Genomic DNA, 18,667 nt, shown 5'->3' on the forward strand with positions numbered 1-18,667 from the left:
TACTCAGCTAATCAGCCAGCAGTTAGAGTCAGTTGATAATGTATGAAACAGGTCCTTTGACTCATTGACTTCATGCTGATGACGAAGCACCCGTTTACACTAATCCTACCCGAACCCATTTTATTCTCGCCTACATATGCATCAACTTCTCCTCCGATTCTACCACTCAATTATAATAGGGCAATTTCCAGTAGCCAATTAACCAACCAGCCCACACATTTTTTGGATGTGGGACAAAACTGGAGAACCCAGAGGAAAATTACATGATCAGAGGGTCAGAGGGTGAAAGTGCAAATGTCACACAGACAGGACCAGCAGTCAGGATTGAACCCAGATTGCTTCAGTTGTGAGGAAGCAGCTCTACCAGCTACAACACTGTGCTGTCTACATCTATGAAGAGAGAAATCAGTTAATGTTTTAGATTGACGACTTTTCATCAGAACTCCCTCCATAAATTCTGCCTGAGCTGCTGAGTGTTTCAGCATTTTTTTTTATATAGGAAACACCTATTTCTTGGCATATCAACTTAACATTAACCAGGAAATCAACCCAAATGTTTCTTCCAATTGCCATTATGGCCACAATGCATCTAAAATGCATCTCTTTTAACAGAGCTGCTCTCCTGCTGAAAGGTTAAATGACTTCTTTCAAAAGTCAAAAGACAAATAGACTCCCTTGCATGGGTGTTTACCAATGGTAATAGTTAGTTTTCTACAGTTACTTACCCAGCACCTCCCAAACCTGCAAACTTTATTACCAAGAAGGATAAGGTCACTAGGTGCTTGGGAACACCACCACCTGCAGGTTCCCCTCCAAGTCACTCACCAAGCAACAAACAATCTGCTGGAGGAACTCAGTGGGTTGAGCAGCATCTGTGGGAGCAAAGGAGTTGTCAATGTTTCAAGTGATGCAGGGTTTTAACCCAACACGTTGACAATTCCTTTCCTCCCACAGATACTGCTCAACCCATCTGCAGTCTTTGTGTCTCCAAGTTACTCACCATGCTGACTTGTAAATATATCCCCGGTCCTTCATCATTATTAGGTCTAAGTTTTGTAACTCTCTGCCCAAACAGCACTGTGGGAATGCCTTCACCAGAAGGACTACAGCAGTTCAAGAAGGTAGCTCAGTACTGCCACCTCAAGGGAAATCAAGGACAGGCAAAACCTGCTTGCCTTGCCAGTAATACCCACATCCCAAAAATGAATAAAATATTGAATTGTTCTCTCCAATATATTTACATTTCTTACACTGAAGAATATTAAAGGCTAAAACTCATTGTGTAGATCAGTAAAAAGATTGAAAAAAGTAAAAGTTAATTCAATGTAAATCAGTGACTAAGGAATGCCAAACCAAGATTTCACTGTTTAAAGACCTAAATATGGAGGAAAGACTGAAGGAGGAATAGATCTTGAAAATACCAAGGAAATTGTGTGATGAATCTTGGTTGCAATATAGTGAGAAAGTGGGAAGAGGGAGACATTGTGAGACAAATCATTTCCAGTTAGATGTAACTGTGGACTTCAAATAAAATGTTAGTTGGAACAGGATGAAAAGTATAACAAGCCTTGACCTCAGGATAACCTGTATGATTGCAAGAGAGAATAATATTTATGAAGAAATGGAGTGAAAGGGAAAAAGACATGAGGTGAAGGAGGCCTCACCACATTTAATGAAGTTTCTCTTGAATATTATCCAAGAATGTGGGTGTTAGAAAGTTGGAGTCTGTTTCAATAGTTTAAAATATTATCTTAATCCAGTCATTAATTATTTTTCTGTAAAGTCTTACCCTTCATTCTCATAGATAATCTTTGATATTATCCAAGGAATGACAAACAATAGTGGGAACGCTGAAAGACAAAAAAAAACATTTTAACATTATACCAGGGTTACTTACAGAGCTTCATTAAGACTAACTGATCCAAGGTATGAAGGTTCAGCTGAAAAGCAACCCAAGTCAAAGCCAATCATTTTATTCAGCAGATACATCAAGGTTTATATAAGACTGGAGAACTAAATCTAAAGCTCTCTGTTGCCTTAAATGCCAGCTGAGATGGTGGGAGAGCAGAAACCCCTCATAATGCAGGGCTGCCCCAGGATGTCACTTAAACTTACCAATGTGAAAGTGAGGCTAGCCTCTCCACAAACATTTACAAGCAAGTAGTTCCCCCACCCTAAATAAGCTGCAGACAAGTGCTTGGCCTCTCACAGGAAAGCATGGTTTTGTAATGCTCCATTCATTGCAGCTGTGAGAGTTAAAGGGCAACTCACACAGTTGACACAAAAAGAGAAAATGCTGGAAAAAACTCAGCAGGTCAGGCAGCATCTGTGGAGAGAAACACAGTCAACCTAATGGATTTGTAAAGCTTTGTCAGAACTGGGAAAGAGAGAGATGCAAGTTGGTTTTCAGTAGGAGAGAAGTTGGGGAAGGGACGTGTAGAACAAAGACAATGTCCGTGATAGGATGAGTCAAAATGGCTTAATGGGGGTAGTTACCAGCACATTAACTTCTTGGTCTGTGTGATGAGATGTTAATGATAAAGCATTGGGACTTATCTGGCAGGCCAAATTTATACAAGTAGGATCAGAAAAACAGAGCCAACGTGAGATTAAAGTTAGAAAATGGAAAATGTTGGAAAAATAAACAGGTCAGGCAACATCTATAGAAAGAGAAACAGTTAACGTTTCAGATGAAGCGCTCTTCATCAGACTTGAGAAAGAGAGAAATAGATTAGTATAGGTAGTAGCAACATGTGGGTGAGACCGGGGAATTCCTCTGATAGTGAAGACGTGTATCAGATGGTGTCAGATTAAGTTACAATGGCTATGTAATTTGTTGCTGATGTGGTTCTGGCATGCGGGGACATGCCCATCAGGCCAGACTATACACAAGAGGAAGATAAAGGATGGCAAGCAGAAATGGTTCTTCTACAGACAGGAAGAAAAAACATGTTATCTAAAGTTAGGGATTTCAATATTAAGTCTAGAAGACTGCAAAGTGCCCAGACAGAAGATGAAGTGTTGTTCCTTGAGCTTGCTTTGAGTCTCATTGTGACAGTACAGAAGGCCACACACACACAGATCGGAGGAGTGGGGTGGTGAATGAAAGTGGCAGGCAACTTGACGCTCAGGGTTATTCCTGAGGACTGATTTTGATTTTCACACAATTGACAGACTCTTCTGTATTATGCAACGGGACATTCCGGAGGCTGCCTGCTCATTCAGGAAGCTGCTGCTATTGACCACCATGACTTTGCTTCAGATTCCTTGTCTTTTCTTATTTATTACCACATTGCTTTGGGTGCCTCTGTGAAGGTGCTGCTTGATGTGTTGCATGAGCTGTTGCAACAATACAGGAGCCGCAGGCAGTCTCCTCTGGCTCTTTTTCTGCTCTTGCACAACAGAGGTCTGCATCAAGCAGATCTCTGGTTAAGACAATGATGCATGAAGACCATAGGTGGCCTCCATCTCTGCCTCAATGGAAGCAGAAACCTGAACCAGCAGCTGCTGCTTGGAATGTTAATAGTCCCTTGTGCTGAAATGCTCACTAGTTCCAAACTGGATACTGTTTCCCTGGCGCTACATTCTCATTAACTTCTCTTGCACATTGTCCATCAGTCCAAGCAATGCATCAAACATTTCATTATGCATCTGCGTTCAGATTTCCCATCTGTTGCAGTCATCAATTATGCCCCAGGGACATAAAAGGGCAGAACGCTGGTGCAGCAAGTAGAGCCACTGCCTCACAGCGCCAGGGACCCGGGTTCGATCCTGAGCTTGACTGCTGTCTGTGTGGAATTTTCACCTTCTCCCTGTGACCCTATAGGTACATGGGTTGGTAGGTTAATTGGTGACTGTAAATTGCCTCTATTGTTTAGGCAAGCGGCAGAATGTTGGGAGGAGTTGATGAGGAGAATAAAAAATTGAATTAATATAGGATAAGTGTAAATGAGTGGTTGATGGTCAGCACAGGGTTGGTGGGCCAAAGGGCCTGTTTTTGTGCTGTGTACCTCCCTATGACTATAACAGTAATGATGTATAACTGCCTTCCAGTCACTAGCTTCCTTTTGGCTCTAGTCTGATTCCAGCCCACCAGTACGAGGAAATCCTCTGTATGAAATGAACTCCTCTAGCCGAGATTGTTCAGCCTTGTGCCTGCCAGAACCCGAGATATGTGTGTGTGTGTGTGTGTGTCGGTGTGCTTGTGTGTATGTGTCTGTGTATCTGTCTGTGTGTGTACGCATGTATGTGTGTATCTTGTATGTGCGCACATGTGCATGCTTTTCTGTGCTTGTGTATGAGTACAATGGGTATATGTGTGCATGTATGTGTATGTGCATATAGAATGGAGAGGTGTGTATGTTTAAAGTAAGTGCTTGTGTGATCGCTGATGTCTGAAGGGTGGGAATTTTGTGCTGGCTGTCTTTGAAGGCAGTATGTAAAGTACGGTCCAAATGTTAATGCTTCTTGCCGACTTGGGGAATTTCTTGTGGCAATGCTCCCAGCTGTGGGCTGAATCACTGCAGGAGGAAACATAAGTAGCCATCACTTGCCACCATGTCACTCTGGGTGGACTCCTGACACTTTTGATACAGAGAACCTGCCTCCTCCTCGCCACCTCATCCAGGGGATGATGAAGTCATTACCGGAGAAACAGAAGTCGTTCTCCATCCCTTCATGTCATTCCAACCGACAATTCAACTTGTGGCTGAATGGGAAAGCTTCGGGCTGGAGCTCTGACATCAATTAGCACAGAAATGAGTGGAGAGGTGAGCTGAAGTCAAGTGCTAATTGACAAAACTTGCACAGGTTTCCATAAAAAGATTGGGCTGATCTCTCCAAATGTGCAAAGAACTTCAGGTAGGAATAGTGACTATATCTCACATTTCAGTTGCACTGGTATGAATTGGTGTGGGTTAACCATTCTGCACCAGTTGACTACACCTATTTAGGAGCAATCCAATTCCTATACATGGAAAACTAAAATTTCAAATGTCAAAACAGTTTATGGAAGTTGCTCTATTTTCTTCAGAGAACAAATCTCCAGGTAATCTAATAACATCTGAAGTCTTTGGCTTCCACAACGGTTACATTTCCCTCTCATCCTTTGAAGAATAGCTCTGATGCAGAGTCCAGGATTATGTGGTAGGCATTATTTTTACATCAGATGCTTGAAATGCAGAGTGGGTTTATGTCGGAGAAGCATTCGATGGAAGTAAGTCATAGGACAAGCAAAGCGAAAAAAAACTTGCAATTTCTAGAATTCCAAACTATAAACAGAAAATGCTAAAATATTCAACAAGTCAGGTGAAAGGTGTCAGTCTGAGACATTGACTCTATTTTTCTTTTCACAGATGCTGTATGACCTATTCAGCATCACTGGCCTTATATATCTCTTTATAAGACTAGCAAAGGTCATAGAGTTTTTCCAACACTTGAAAGTGAGGGTTAGAATTTTGAAAGTGAATTTAAAATAACCCTGGAGAGAAATGGTGTAATAAAAGTGCAGGCGTATGTGAATAAGACAAGGGTAGTAATACTCTAAACAACAGGTGAAGAAGGAGGAAACCTGTCGTACACACTTGGAGCTGATTCTTGAGTTACCAAAGGCAAAGATTAGACAAGGTGTGTTCTCAGTTTCTGTCTTCATGGCTCTGTTCATCGAACTATTCATTGAACATTCTTGTGAATGTTGTGTATCTGATGCAACGTGCCTGTGATGCTTCTGCAAGGAAGTATTTCATTGCACATGACAATATGCAATGAAAAACTTGTGCATATGACAATAAACTCAACTTTGACTTTGAACATTGGGGACCAGATTTCAAGTTTTATTCTGTGTTAAAGTCAATTTGCATTTATCTCAAATTGCTGATGGTAACAGAACTCTCTGCCTTGATGTATGGTTTAACCACTGGCATTGTCGGCCTTTCCCAAACCTGCAGATCCATAAAGAAGATTGTGAAGATAAAAGGTAGCTGCAGGTGGAGTAATTTACCTCATTTGATTACCAGGGCTATGGGCCTGCGCGTTGTCTATGACCTTTGAATTAGATCTCTGGTGACCTCAGGAGAGCAGGGATAGAGTGGGTCTCAGGCAGTATTGCAATGATGGGAAAAGAGGAGACTCAGTGATATAACAAAAACAAGTGGGAAAGAAGATGAATAAAACCTCTTTTGCTTATCTTGCTACAGCCAATAGTAAATGTACAATGCACAATGTTTAAAAACCTTCTAATATGATCAGGACAAAAACCAGACCAGATTTCAGTCTGACCAGACCTGAGTCCCCGTGTACTTCAGCACTAAATTAGGAAAGAGCTCCATAGTATATTGGGGGCGGGGGGGGGGGCAAATAATTTTCTGTGGGGGTGGTGGGAATATCAAAGTATCATACACAAGTAAGGATATAGAATTGTTACTGCTTTTCACAAACACGGGATACCTATGGACCTATAAAGCAAATTAAATATTCTTAAACAAAGCAGATTCACTTTTCTGTTGAAGGGGAATGTGGTTGCACATTTACACACTGCATGGTCCCACAAACAGAAATGATTTGCTAAACATATAATCTGTTTCAATGTTTCTGCTTGAGGAGTAAGTACAAAAGAGAACACCAGTGAGAACTCTCCTGCTCTTCTTCAGAATAACACCATGCGATATTTCACATCCGACATTGAGGTTCTTATCTGCAAGGTGACAGAGCAAACATCTCTGCACCAGTACCACGTACCATGAGGTCCAAGCATTGGAATGGGGCTTGACTCTGTAATCTGATCCACACCCAGAGTGACCATTGAGCCAATGCTTCCTTGAGAGACATTTGTATGGTTTTCACAGTCCCCATAACATTTACATCACCAAGAAATTATTGAATTGCATCAAGGGAAGCCAAAGAAAGAAATTTTGTCTCGCTCTGAAAAAGGCAGCAGCTGATTATAGCAGGAAAAATAATTTTAAAGGCAGCAGTGAAGAGGAGATACATAATTCAGTTTTGAACTTGAGTTTCACTTACCCCATCCTATCAGGACATACTGTTTTAACAAACTTTTCTCCGATAAGACTGCCAGGACTATCAGTTTATGAAGGTAAATACCTTCAACCAATAGCCAGAAGAAGGTTGCTCCAATGAAATAGTGCATAAAAACCTGAGCCACCTTGCATCCATTTGAAGCCTGGAAAAAAGGAAGTATAACCTTCAATAACGAGTATTGCAATGAGACCCTAACATGGGCTACAAGAAATTCAGGTGCAACTCAATAGTTTTTGGCACTTGTGAATCTTGTTTATGTGGACACTGCAGAAACAATAAGCAAATCTGGGCAGGCTGATTTTCCAGATGATTATTTGCTTAATGCTACTCAGGTATGCAGCTACACCTTAACACAGCTGAGGACAAATTGTTTGCTTTATTTTGTGAAACATGGCTGACTGAGCAAGACCCAGAATAAAAGAGAAACAAAGGACTGCAGATGTTGGAATCTAGATGAAAAACATGATGATGCTGGAGGAACTCAGCAGGCCAGGCACCATCCGTGGAGAAAAGCAGGCGGTCAACGTTTTAGGTCAGGACCCTTCCTCAGGACTGAAGACTGGGCTTTCCCTTTTCCCATTTTCAGTCCTGAGGAAGTGTCCTGACCCAAAACCTTGACCGCCTGCTTTTCTCCACAGATGCTGCTGTCCTGCTAAGTTCCTCCAGCGTCATCGTGTTTTTCACTCAGAATGAAAGCTTGAAAAGAGGTAATTATTGTTCAGGTGACCCCAGGCTTAGGAAATTTAAAAAAAACTAAGGAATTTTAAATTCTATTCCTATAAGTGGCAAGTATATTCCAGGACCTTTTATCATAGTGTCACTCTCTATAATTTTATTTTAAATATATTGATGAGTGAAAAAAAGAATGTTCCAATCAGAATCTTTCTTCCCAGGATAGAAATGTCAAATACTAGAGGACATGCATTTAAGATGAGAGGGGGGAAGTTTAAAGGAGATGTGTGGGGCAAGTTTTTTTTTTACACAGAGAGTGGTGGGTGCCTGGAATAGGCTGCCAGGGGTAGTGCTGGAAGCAGATACGATAGTGGTGTTTAAGAGGCTTTTAGATAGACACATGAATATGCTGGGAATGGAGGTGTATGAATCATGTGCAGGGAGAAGAGACTTAGTTTAATTTGGTATCATATTTGGTCCAGACATCGTGGGCTAAAGGTCCTGTTGCCGTGCTGCACTGTTCTATGTTCTATGTTCAAAAAATTAGCTTTAATGGACTGGAACTTTTTGAAGTGGTGTGGTACTGGCTCATTGTCGTGCTTGGCACTCTAGGTGTATCACTTTTGGTAAGACCTAACCGTACAGTAAAATATGTAGTGATACAAAGAAATGTTTGAAGTGTTTATTGTTTGTAAGGGAGCACCACCAGTAACACTTGTTGTTTAGAGCTGTCAAACTTGTACTGGAGAATAAAATCCTCTGCATCATTGATTATTCTATTAAAATCAATAGTGAATCAGGTGGCAAATGTTAGTTGTAGATTTATTCCTTTTAAAAAACATCATTTCATTTGGGATATTGAACACTCATTAGAGCAGCAACTATATAAACTGAAAGAGTGGAGAAGGAGAAAGTTATAGATGGAGAGATAGTCTCTGACAGAAAATAAAGGCCAATTGACAGGTATCATTGCAATTATATTGTTCTAGAGTAGTTTAAAACTCAGCTTCAGAAGACATTGGATATAAGCAGATATTTATCATTTACCTCAGTGTCAAAAAATGATTTCCATCCCATTTCATCATCTGGGTGTTTTGAGTAAGCGTTTTTCAGAAAAATATCTTTTATGAGGACTGCCAGAGCTCTCAGAATAAAGGAAGCAAATAAATTGATATGAATGTAATTCCGAGTGCAATGCAACCTCCTACAAATAAAAGGAATAGAAACACAGGTTACTCATTTATCCCTTAAATTGAAGCTGGATAAGAATATATTTTCTACACAGAGACAAAAAAAAAGCATCCCCTTAGAAATGGAAACATTCATGTATTCCAGTATTTGTGCATGTGCTCCAGTATGTTCACTATCACAGATACATAGAGGGGACCATACCCTTGGTTGCCACTCCATTCAACAGCTACTGGACCTTCTGTATGGTCTGAACAGGTGTAATGAAATAATTTCACATGAAAATGCTTGGACTTTTGTTTAACAAGAAGGATACTTGCATTGTCGCAAAGTGTTATTGAGAGTGTTTTCTAGAACTCATCATTCCCTAGATCAAAATATTGTATATACATCTAAAAAAAGGTGTTTGATTTGGTCCACGGATATGAAATTGGATGCATTAAAGGTGAGAGAGAATTTGGAAAAGTAGAAACAAATGGTGGCATGATAGTCGACTGGGAATAAAGGAAAAAAAATCAAAGATTTATTAAGATATTGGATTCAAGCTGATTGGTTAATACAATTAGGGAAAGGGCAATGGATCAACAGTGGAAAATCTTCAGATATATGAAGGGTATGATAATGAACAGATAAACACTATTGTACAAGGAGAGGTGGAGTTAAGGAATAAACTTCCATACATAAAAGGATTGAAACTAAATTGCAAATGAAAACGGGGTTAACTATACGAAAGGAAAGTGAGACAACACAGAAAGTTGTAGGGAGGAGAAGATTAGCTTTAACCAACTAAAAGAGAATAAAGAAAAAAGGGAGCTGAGGAATAAATAGAACTAAGAATGTTCTTATTGATTTGCAAAATGAAAACAAATAATTGTGGAGAAGGTAGACCTGATCAAGCATGAAAGTCCATTGCAGATAGAACGTACTTTATATCAGTCTTCATAAATGAGGGTGAAAGTGGAAGCTGGATCTGGAATAGTTATTGCGGGTAACTAAAACAGGGTATGGTCTGAAAACATTAGTTACTAAGCCATTAATTTCTGATGGTATGAATGCTGTTTTGTTTATTGAAGTCAGAGAGGACACAATGGAATCAATGGCCATAACTTTTTCAGTTCTCCTAATTGAACCAGGAGACAAACAAATGGAACATTTTTGTTCAAAAAAGAAGGGGATAATTTGGGTAACTATAGATGAGATAGTTTCATGCCACTTAAGGAAAACTTAAACTCTTTGAATCAGTAATTCAAGATAAAATCTGTGAGCATTTTGAATACAGCCGGTAGAAATTAATCAAAGAAGGCTTTTGTTCAACTCATTTCTTGGAAGAAATGACAGAGGGAATGGATGAAGGGAATGCAGCAGATACTGAATATATGCAGATTTTCAGTAGGCGTTTGATAAGGTGTCTTACAGGAGGCTTCTTGTAAAAGTATCAGTTTGATTCAGCTAAAGAGAGAAGAACTACTGGCAAACAGAAGCACCATTAAAGGTTCCGGGAAGACCTCATAAAGATGACTTAAATGTTTTGCCATGAAAAATTACATCCTAAAAAATTGTCTGTACTTATTTTCTGGCATTAACTGTTTTGTAAAGCTAAATCAAGTTACAAACTTCATTAGCACCCATATGAGAACTGTACATTTGGGCTCTCTCAGCAATGCTACTTTCTGACAGTTCTGAACTCAGGAGGAAGATGTTCAAGAGTCAGACAAAAAACAAGCAGCATTCTTTCAACAAGTAGGCAGCTTTGCTGGGAAATATTTGCATACTCCTTAAATGGAGGGGGCTGGAGGTAGAGGTGGGTGGCAGAGTCTGTTTAGGGAAATCTCAATGCACAGGCTTCTGAAGAACTATGTAGTGAGGAGGGAACCTAAGAGGAGGTTGGCTTTAGTCATAGAGTCATACAGCATGGAAACAGGCCCTTCAGCCCAATTCATCCATGCTGACCAGGATGCTCATCTAAGCTAGTCCCATTTGCTCACATTTGGCCCATATCCCTCTAAACTTTTCCAATCCATGTACCTATCCAAGTGTCTTTTAAATGTTGTTAATGTACCTGCCTCAACCACTATCTCTGGCAGCTTGTTCACCACCCTCTGCATGAAGAAATTGCCCCTCAAGACCCATTTAAATCATTCCCCTCTCACCTTAAACCTATGCTCTTTAGTTTTGATTCCCTTTCTCTGGGAAGAAGACTGTGTGCATTCAATCTCTCAATGCCCCTCATGATTTTATGCACCTCGAGAAGGTCACCCCTCAGTCTCCTATGCTTCAAGGAATAACATCCTAGCCTGTCCAATCTCTCCCTATAATTCAGGCCCTGAAGCCTGAGTCTGAATGTGTCTATCAGAGCATGACTGCCCATTAGGAACGTAAGCACTGTTGGGAGACCCATTACTCAGCCAGATTTTTCACTCCAGGGATAAATGAAACAATTTCATTTAACAAAAACAGAAGGATCCTCATTTTGCCAGTTCAGCAAAATGTCATATATGGTGTATATTATGTGGCAAAGGCAGTCTGCAAGGATCCTGAGGTACTGAGAGTGAAGGTGCACTTTGAGACAAATAGAGAAACGGATCTGAATTAGTACTATTGGTGTTCAGAGATCACAGAGAAGTTGCAAGTAGCAAAAAAGAACTTGAATAGATTGACCTAAACTGGGATCCTGTCCTCACACACCTAGACAGTTTCAATATGTTTCCATTGAAATCTCAGTATGTAGAGTTATCAACAAAAATCTGACATGAATAAAGGCTTTTCCATGGTTATCAGATCAGAAAAAAACACACAATTGGAGAAAGGTATCTAATGACGTGAATCTACAAGACCTAAATATGTTTAGACTTTCTTCTTCTGATGACTTGACTGAATTCCTGATTTCCAGGAAGAAAAGGAACTAAACTATCAGTGGGTCATGTAATCCCCCAGGAAGTTGAACTGAAACCATCATCCCTGACTGGTCATGTGACGTTCATGTATAGCTGTTTTCTAAAAAGTTGAAGCTGGCCTGCTTGGATAAATTTGACCGCATTATTTCCGGGAATTGCAGATTTTGCAAGGAAAGTGAGACTCACGGCTGATTTAATTTTCCCTCTCAAACCCATTCTCCTGCCTTCTCCCCGTAACCTTTGATGCCCTTACAAATCAAGAACTTATCAACCTCCACTTTAAATATACCCAATGACTTGGCCTCCACAGCTGTCTGTGGCAATGAATTCCACATATTCATCACCCTCTGGCTAAAGGAATTCTTCCTCATCTCTGTTCTAAAGGGATGTCCTTCTATTCTGAGGCTGTGTCCTCTGGTCCTAGACTCTCCCACTACTGGAAACATCCTCTCCACGTCCAGACCTTTCAATATTCGGTAGGTTTCAATGAGACTCCCCCACACCCCTCATCCTTCTAAATTCCAGCAAGCACAGGCCTAGAGCCATCAAATGCTCCTCATACATTAACCGTTTTGTTCCTGGAATCATTCTTGTAAACCTCCTCTGGACCATCTCCAATGCCAGCACATCTTCCTTAGATATGGGGCTCAAAACTGCTCACAATACTCCAAATGTGGTCTGACCAACACCTTATAAAGCCTCAGCATTACATCCTTGCTTTTATATTCTGGTCCTCTCGAATTGAATGCTAACATTGCATTTGCCCTCCTTACTACCAACTCAACCTGCAAGTTAACATTTAGGGAATCCTGCACTAGGACTCCCAAGTCCCTTTGCAGCTCCGACTTTTGAATTCGCTCCCTGTTTAGAAAATAGTCTACATCTTTATTCCTTCTATCAAAGTGCATGGGCATACACTTCCCTACGCTGTATTTCATCAGCCACTTCTTTGCCCATTCTCCCAACCTGTCCAAGTCCTTCTGCAGACTCCCTGCTTCCTCAACACCACCCGCCCCTCCACCTATCTTTGTATCATCCGCAAACCTGGCCACAAAGCCATCAATTCCATCATCCAGATCATTAACATATAACATGAAAAGTAGCAGACCCAACACCAACCCCTGAGGAACACCATTATTTACTAACAGCAAACCAGAAAAGGCCAGTCTTTGCCTTCTGCCAGTCAGCCTATATTCTATCCATGCTAGTACCTTTCCTGTAATACCATGGGCTTCTACCTTGTTTAGCAGCCTCATGTGCAGCACCTTGTCAAAGGCCTTCTGAAAATCCAGGTAAACAACATCCACTGACTCTCCTTTGTCTATCCTACCTGTTACTTCCTCAAAGAATTCCAACAGATTTGTCAGACTAAATTTCCCCTTAAGGAAACCATGCTGACTTTGGCCTATTTTATCATTGTTTTCAAGTACCCCAAAACCTCATCCTTAATAATGGACTCCAACATCTTACCAACCACTGAAGTCAGGTTAACTGGCCTATAATTTCCTGTCTTTTGCCTCCGTCCCTTCTTAAAGAGTGGAGTGACATTTGTGATTTTCCAGTCCTCTGGAACCATTCCTGACTCTTAGGGATTCTTGAAAAATCATTACTAATGCCTCCACAATCTTTTCAGCTGCCTCTTTCAGAACTCTGGGGTGTAGTCCATCCGGTCCAGGCGATATCCAACTTCAGACCATTCAGCTTCCCAAGCACCTTCCCCTTAGTAATGGCAACTACACTCACTTCTGTTCCCTGACTCTCTCAAATTTCTGGCATGTTGCTGGTGTCTTCCACAGTGAAGACTGACGTAAAATACTTACTCAGTTCGTCCGCCATTTCTTTGTTCCCCATTACTACCTCTCCACCATCATTTTACAGTGGTCTGATGTCCACTCTTACCTCTCCTTTACTCTTTATATATCTGAAAAAACTTTTTGTTTCCTCTTTTATATTATTGGCTCACTTACCTTCATATTTCATTTTTTCCCCTATTGCTTTTTTAGTTGCCTTCTGTTGGTTTTTAAAAGCTTCCTAATCTTCTCGCTTCCTACTAATTTTTGCAATATTTTGTGCCCTCTCTTTTGCTTTTATGCTGTCTTTGACTTCCCTTGTCAACCACGGTTGCCTCATCCTCCCTTAAGAATGCTTCTTCTTCTTTGGGATGAACTCATCCTGCATCCTCCAAGTTATCCCAGAAACTCCTGCCATTGCTGGTCTACTGTCATCCTTGCTAGGGGGTCCCCTCCCAGTCAACATAGGCCAGCTTCTCTCTCATGCCTCTGTAGTTATCTTTACTCTATTGTAATACCGATACATCCAATTTTAGCTTCTCCTTCTCAAGCTGCAGGGTGAATTCTAACATATTATGATTACTGCATCCTTAGGGTTCCTTTAGCTAAGCTCACTAATCAAACCTGGTTCATTGGACAACACCAAATCCTGAACTGCCTTTTCCCTAGTAGGCTTGACCACAAGCTGCTCTAAAAAGCCATCTAGTAGGCATTCTACAAATTCCTTCTCTTGGGATCCTGTACCAACCTGATTTTCCCAATCTACATGCATTTTCCCAATCTAAATCCCCCATGACCACTGTAACATTGCTCTTTTTACATGCCTTTTCTATCTCCTGTTGTAATTTGTACCCCACATCCTGGCTACTGTTCGAAGGCCTGTATATAACTCTCATCAGGGTAATTTTACCCTTTGCAGTTTCTTAACTCTGCCCACAAGGATGGGTGAAACATATAATGTTGTTTGAGATAACATGAGTTAAAACTAAATGCACAGGTTCTGTGCATGTTTGGCAGCAATTGGTGTAATACAGCCTATTATATTGTTCATAATTTCTTGGGGCATAGAATGAGTCCATTCAGCCTATTGAGTCCATGCCACCTCAGAGCAATCCCATTTACCCACATGTTCCTGTAACCGATTCTCCCTCAGATGCCCATCAACAATTCCCTGATTCTCCTGCCATTCCCCTCACTAGGGGTAACTTACAATCGCCAATTAACCTGCTAGCACACCTTTGGGATGTGGGTGGAATGCAGTGCACCCAGGGGAAACCCACACGGTTACAAGGAGACTGCTCAAGCTCCACACAGACAGCACTCAAGTTCAGGGTCCAACCCAGGTCACTGGAGCTGTGCAGCTGCAGCACTAACTGTGTCGTCCTGCTAATAATCTCTTGATGCTTTTGAGTAAAGTAGATTTTTATCTCCAAAGTCTTTGTCGTGTTGTCTGTTCCACGTGTCTGAATCCTGAAATGTGTGACACTGGGCATATCCAAATTTGTACATCTTACATAGAAGAAGTGGCGTCAAAAACCTTCTCCCCCACCTTCACAGGAAGCACCCTCTGATCAACACTTCTTGAAGGAGAATCCTTCCACAACACTGCCCAGTTGTTGGAACAGTACTGGTTGTATTATGGTGTGACCCTTCAAGTACTGCTTTCTGAAGACCCAGCTGGAAGGAAAGGTGAAGGTGCCACTTTCCATCTCTTTGGCAGTTTGTCTCTCTCCTGCTTTGTACCCATTTCTCATCTGATGACCATGCAACTCCCTGCCCCTGCAGGATTTCTCCTGGCATTTGTTACCATTGATTATTATGGAGGGTGGGGGGGAGACCCGTTGAAACTATTTGAGTGTGTGGTGACGGATCCTATTTTGGGTGAGTTGATTTGAGGTTTGTCTATGATCTCTGAAAGCCATAAGCACCAACTCAGACAAGTGCTTGCATTGCTCTCAACGTCAATGTCAAGGCATCCCTCACTCTCAGAAACTAGCCTTAGGATCCTTGTAGGCTATCTCTGTTGATATATGCTGCATATGACGCTATTTTGCTGCTGACTGTAGACGAGTATAATAGACATGGTGGGCCGAATGGCCTGCCTCTATGACTCCACTGCTTTATCACTGCTGCACTGTAGGATTCCAATAAGAAACTTGTGGTGTATTCTACCTTTGTAAGTAAGAGATATGTCTGACCCTTTAATGTTCATTTTAAGCCTTCAGTGTTATTAAAAATTTTTCTTCAGGGAAGAAGTGGTGTCATTAACACCAATATGGTCAAAAATCTTGCCAGGAACAAATTTTGGACAATGCACTACAATGGATATCATCTGGGCACCAGGAAGCCAATAAAATAGCGTGAAGGCAAGTTCCTCTACCAAGAAAAAAAATCACCTTACCAGTGACTGGCAATTAACTCCAATTAAAACTTGTAAGATTCATTAATGTAAAATTCACTTGGATTTTTGGACATTATGCAGAGGAGCTTCTAGGCCTGTATCTTTTAAAGGAAAAATGACTCAACATTTGAACTAGAGGAAGTTAAATAAATGGGGAAAGGGCAGCACAATGTGTTCAGGTTTACATTGCTCCACATGCATAGTTAAACTCGGCAAAAATGGTTTTAGTTTGCACAGCGTAAGAAACAATTTTCTGGTGTCATTAAGGTAAGATATGTCATGGCTAAACAACAGAACTCAGATTTCCAAGTTATAGAAAGAACTTTCATTTATATAACACCACACAGATTGTTTTACATGTGATGCAATTAAATATTGCCTTAAATAGTAGGATCAGTACCACTCAAACCTTAAGACGTGTAAGTGATTCCTTACACCATAGTCTTTATAATATCATAAAATATTATGGCTTTGTGCCATTTCTTCATTCTCCCTGTTTTTCATCTCTGTTTTCATGCCCATGGCATTGTCATGATAGATACAATGGAAAGTTTATATCTTTTTACAACACATCATTAGGGTGGAAGTGATATTAAACATGTGTTTCAGTCAGATATAGCAGTTTAAGTTACTGGCTGATGCAAGGGATATCATATAATACTAAATATTTGTGCCATGCAATGATATCAATAAACCTTTGCCTCCATAGTTTAACCAAACCAAAGGGACAGTGCAACGTAAACCTATAATATTATCCCAAGCACATTCCACAAGTGTTTAACAAGTAATATGAATGGAGAACAAACCTAAGCCACAGCAGTATCAATATGGCCAATGAAAGTGAGGACAACGAGATTGAGTAACCCACGGTATAGATCAATTGCAGGGTTTTCAGTAACCTATGCTGCTTTTTTCTGCAAAGAAAAGATATGACACAACAACACAATACATGGTTATTAAAAGCAATAGGAATGCTTGTCTGTAGTGACAAAGTAACTGGGAATGTATTTCCAGCTTGGTAGATACACACCTTTTCTTTTCATATGCATATTGAGAAATCTAAGTAAAAGTCAGTTTTATAATTATACTACATCTTGAGATATGAGCATTGCTAAAAAAAGAAGTCACTTATTACCCAACCCAGTGAAAGGAGCTGCTGAACCTCCTTCTTAAACAATCACAATCTGTACACTTAGGGCCCATCTACAATGATGTTAGGTAGGACATTCCAGAATTTTGGCCAGGTGACAACAAACTAACGGTTCAAGTCAGGATAGTGTGTAACTCTGAGGAGAACTTGAATGTGATGGTCTTCCTTTGCATCTGCTGCCCATATATTTCTAGGTAGTGGAGTTCTCATATTTAGGGAGCCACAAGGTAAGCTGCTGTTCATTGAATTTCCTCTCTGAGTTGCTGAATGCATTCATGTGACTAGTCCAGTTTTGGTTCAGTTTAATGGTGACCTCCCCTGGGATCTAAGTGGTGGAGAGCTCAATGATAATGGTGTATTGAATGCTGAGGGTAGAGTTCTCTAAAGGAGATTTTAATTGGTAGTCAAGTGCACATATGTTACTTGCACGGTCCTGAATGAAAATAGTGAGAGAGAAGAGGAAGTTTGGCAAATGGTTAGGAGATTGAATGGTGATCTTTAGGCTGCTGAATTACACAATTCTAAAGTCATCAGAGAGAATGATTTAGAATATGAGAAAGTGGAATAAATTCTAACAACATTGCTGAAGTTAGCCTCTGTGGAAAAGTATTCAGGAAGTTTTTTTTATTTGAGGAAGAATAACGCTGTAAGTTCACAATGGCAACATCCTGGGTAACTTTCAGAGACATGAATCACAGCAGGGAATCTCCAACACATCAAAGAAACCTTGAATAACACATGAACATGCATAGGCAACAGGTGGGGATCTACTAAATCAACATATACCCAGAAAATACTTTCAACATGTGCAAATTATTCAATAATTTAAATCTTCTGCAATTATGTTATTTTGCAAACATATAAATATTTGCTAAGCACGTTCTTACCAAGATACTGATCATTATTTCACTACCAGGACATTGCTTGGATTGAAGGATTCACCAGGATGTTGCCTGGATTGGAGGACTTTAGTTATGGGGAGAGATATGATAGGCTAGGTTTGTTTTCACTGGAGCAAAGGAGGCTGAGGGGTGACCTGATGTAAGATTATGGGAAGCCGAGATATTCAAGATCTTCTTCCCATGGTAGGTGGATCAAATACAAGAGGGCATAGATTTAAGGTGAAAAGAAACAGTTTTAAAGTGGCTCTGACTGCATAACAATGGAACAGAACATCATCAGAACCTCATAGGAGCCTTTACAGTTAGGGAGCATATTTCAACCAAACTGTACAGCAAATGAGGTTCAGAGTAACAGAACTAATTTAGGATGAGTTAGTAATCTCATGAGAGACAAAGAGAAAATCTGAACAGATTCAATTTATTTTAAAAAAATCAGATAAACTGCCTAAAATATGCAGTGTAAACATTGGTGCTGAAGTAAGATGAGCATTTTCAAAGGTGTTGAAAGGTTAAATACCAGACAGAATCATAGATTTCCTTAATCTTGCTATAATGATATTCTGAACTAATCAATGTTTTTGGTCCCGTAATACCAGTGCTAAGATGGGGTCTACACATAGAATAGTTTTAAATCT

The 18,667-nt window shown here is 40.4% G+C and overlaps 1 protein-coding gene across 1 annotated transcript in view; it reads right to left on the minus strand.

The window, feature by feature from the left end:
• The window catches only part of LOC127580131 (glucagon-like peptide 2 receptor), a 135,630-nt gene that overhangs the window by 22,068 nt on the left and 94,895 nt on the right, over window positions 1-18,667 (minus strand). Inside the window, exons 7-10 of the mRNA XM_052033342.1 lie at window positions 16,787-16,887; window positions 8,755-8,911; window positions 7,018-7,177; window positions 1,790-1,850 (exon numbers count right to left, since the gene is read on the minus strand). Coding sequence (XP_051889302.1) covers window positions 1,790-1,850; window positions 7,018-7,177; window positions 8,755-8,911; window positions 16,787-16,887 — 479 coding nt within the window. The remainder of the gene's footprint in view (window positions 1-1,789; window positions 1,851-7,017; window positions 7,178-8,754; window positions 8,912-16,786; window positions 16,888-18,667) is intronic.

This window comes from Pristis pectinata, chromosome 18 (assembly GCF_009764475.1).
Source record: "Pristis pectinata isolate sPriPec2 chromosome 18, sPriPec2.1.pri, whole genome shotgun sequence".
In the NCBI taxonomy this organism is placed as follows: Eukaryota; Metazoa; Chordata; class Chondrichthyes; order Rhinopristiformes; family Pristidae; genus Pristis; species Pristis pectinata.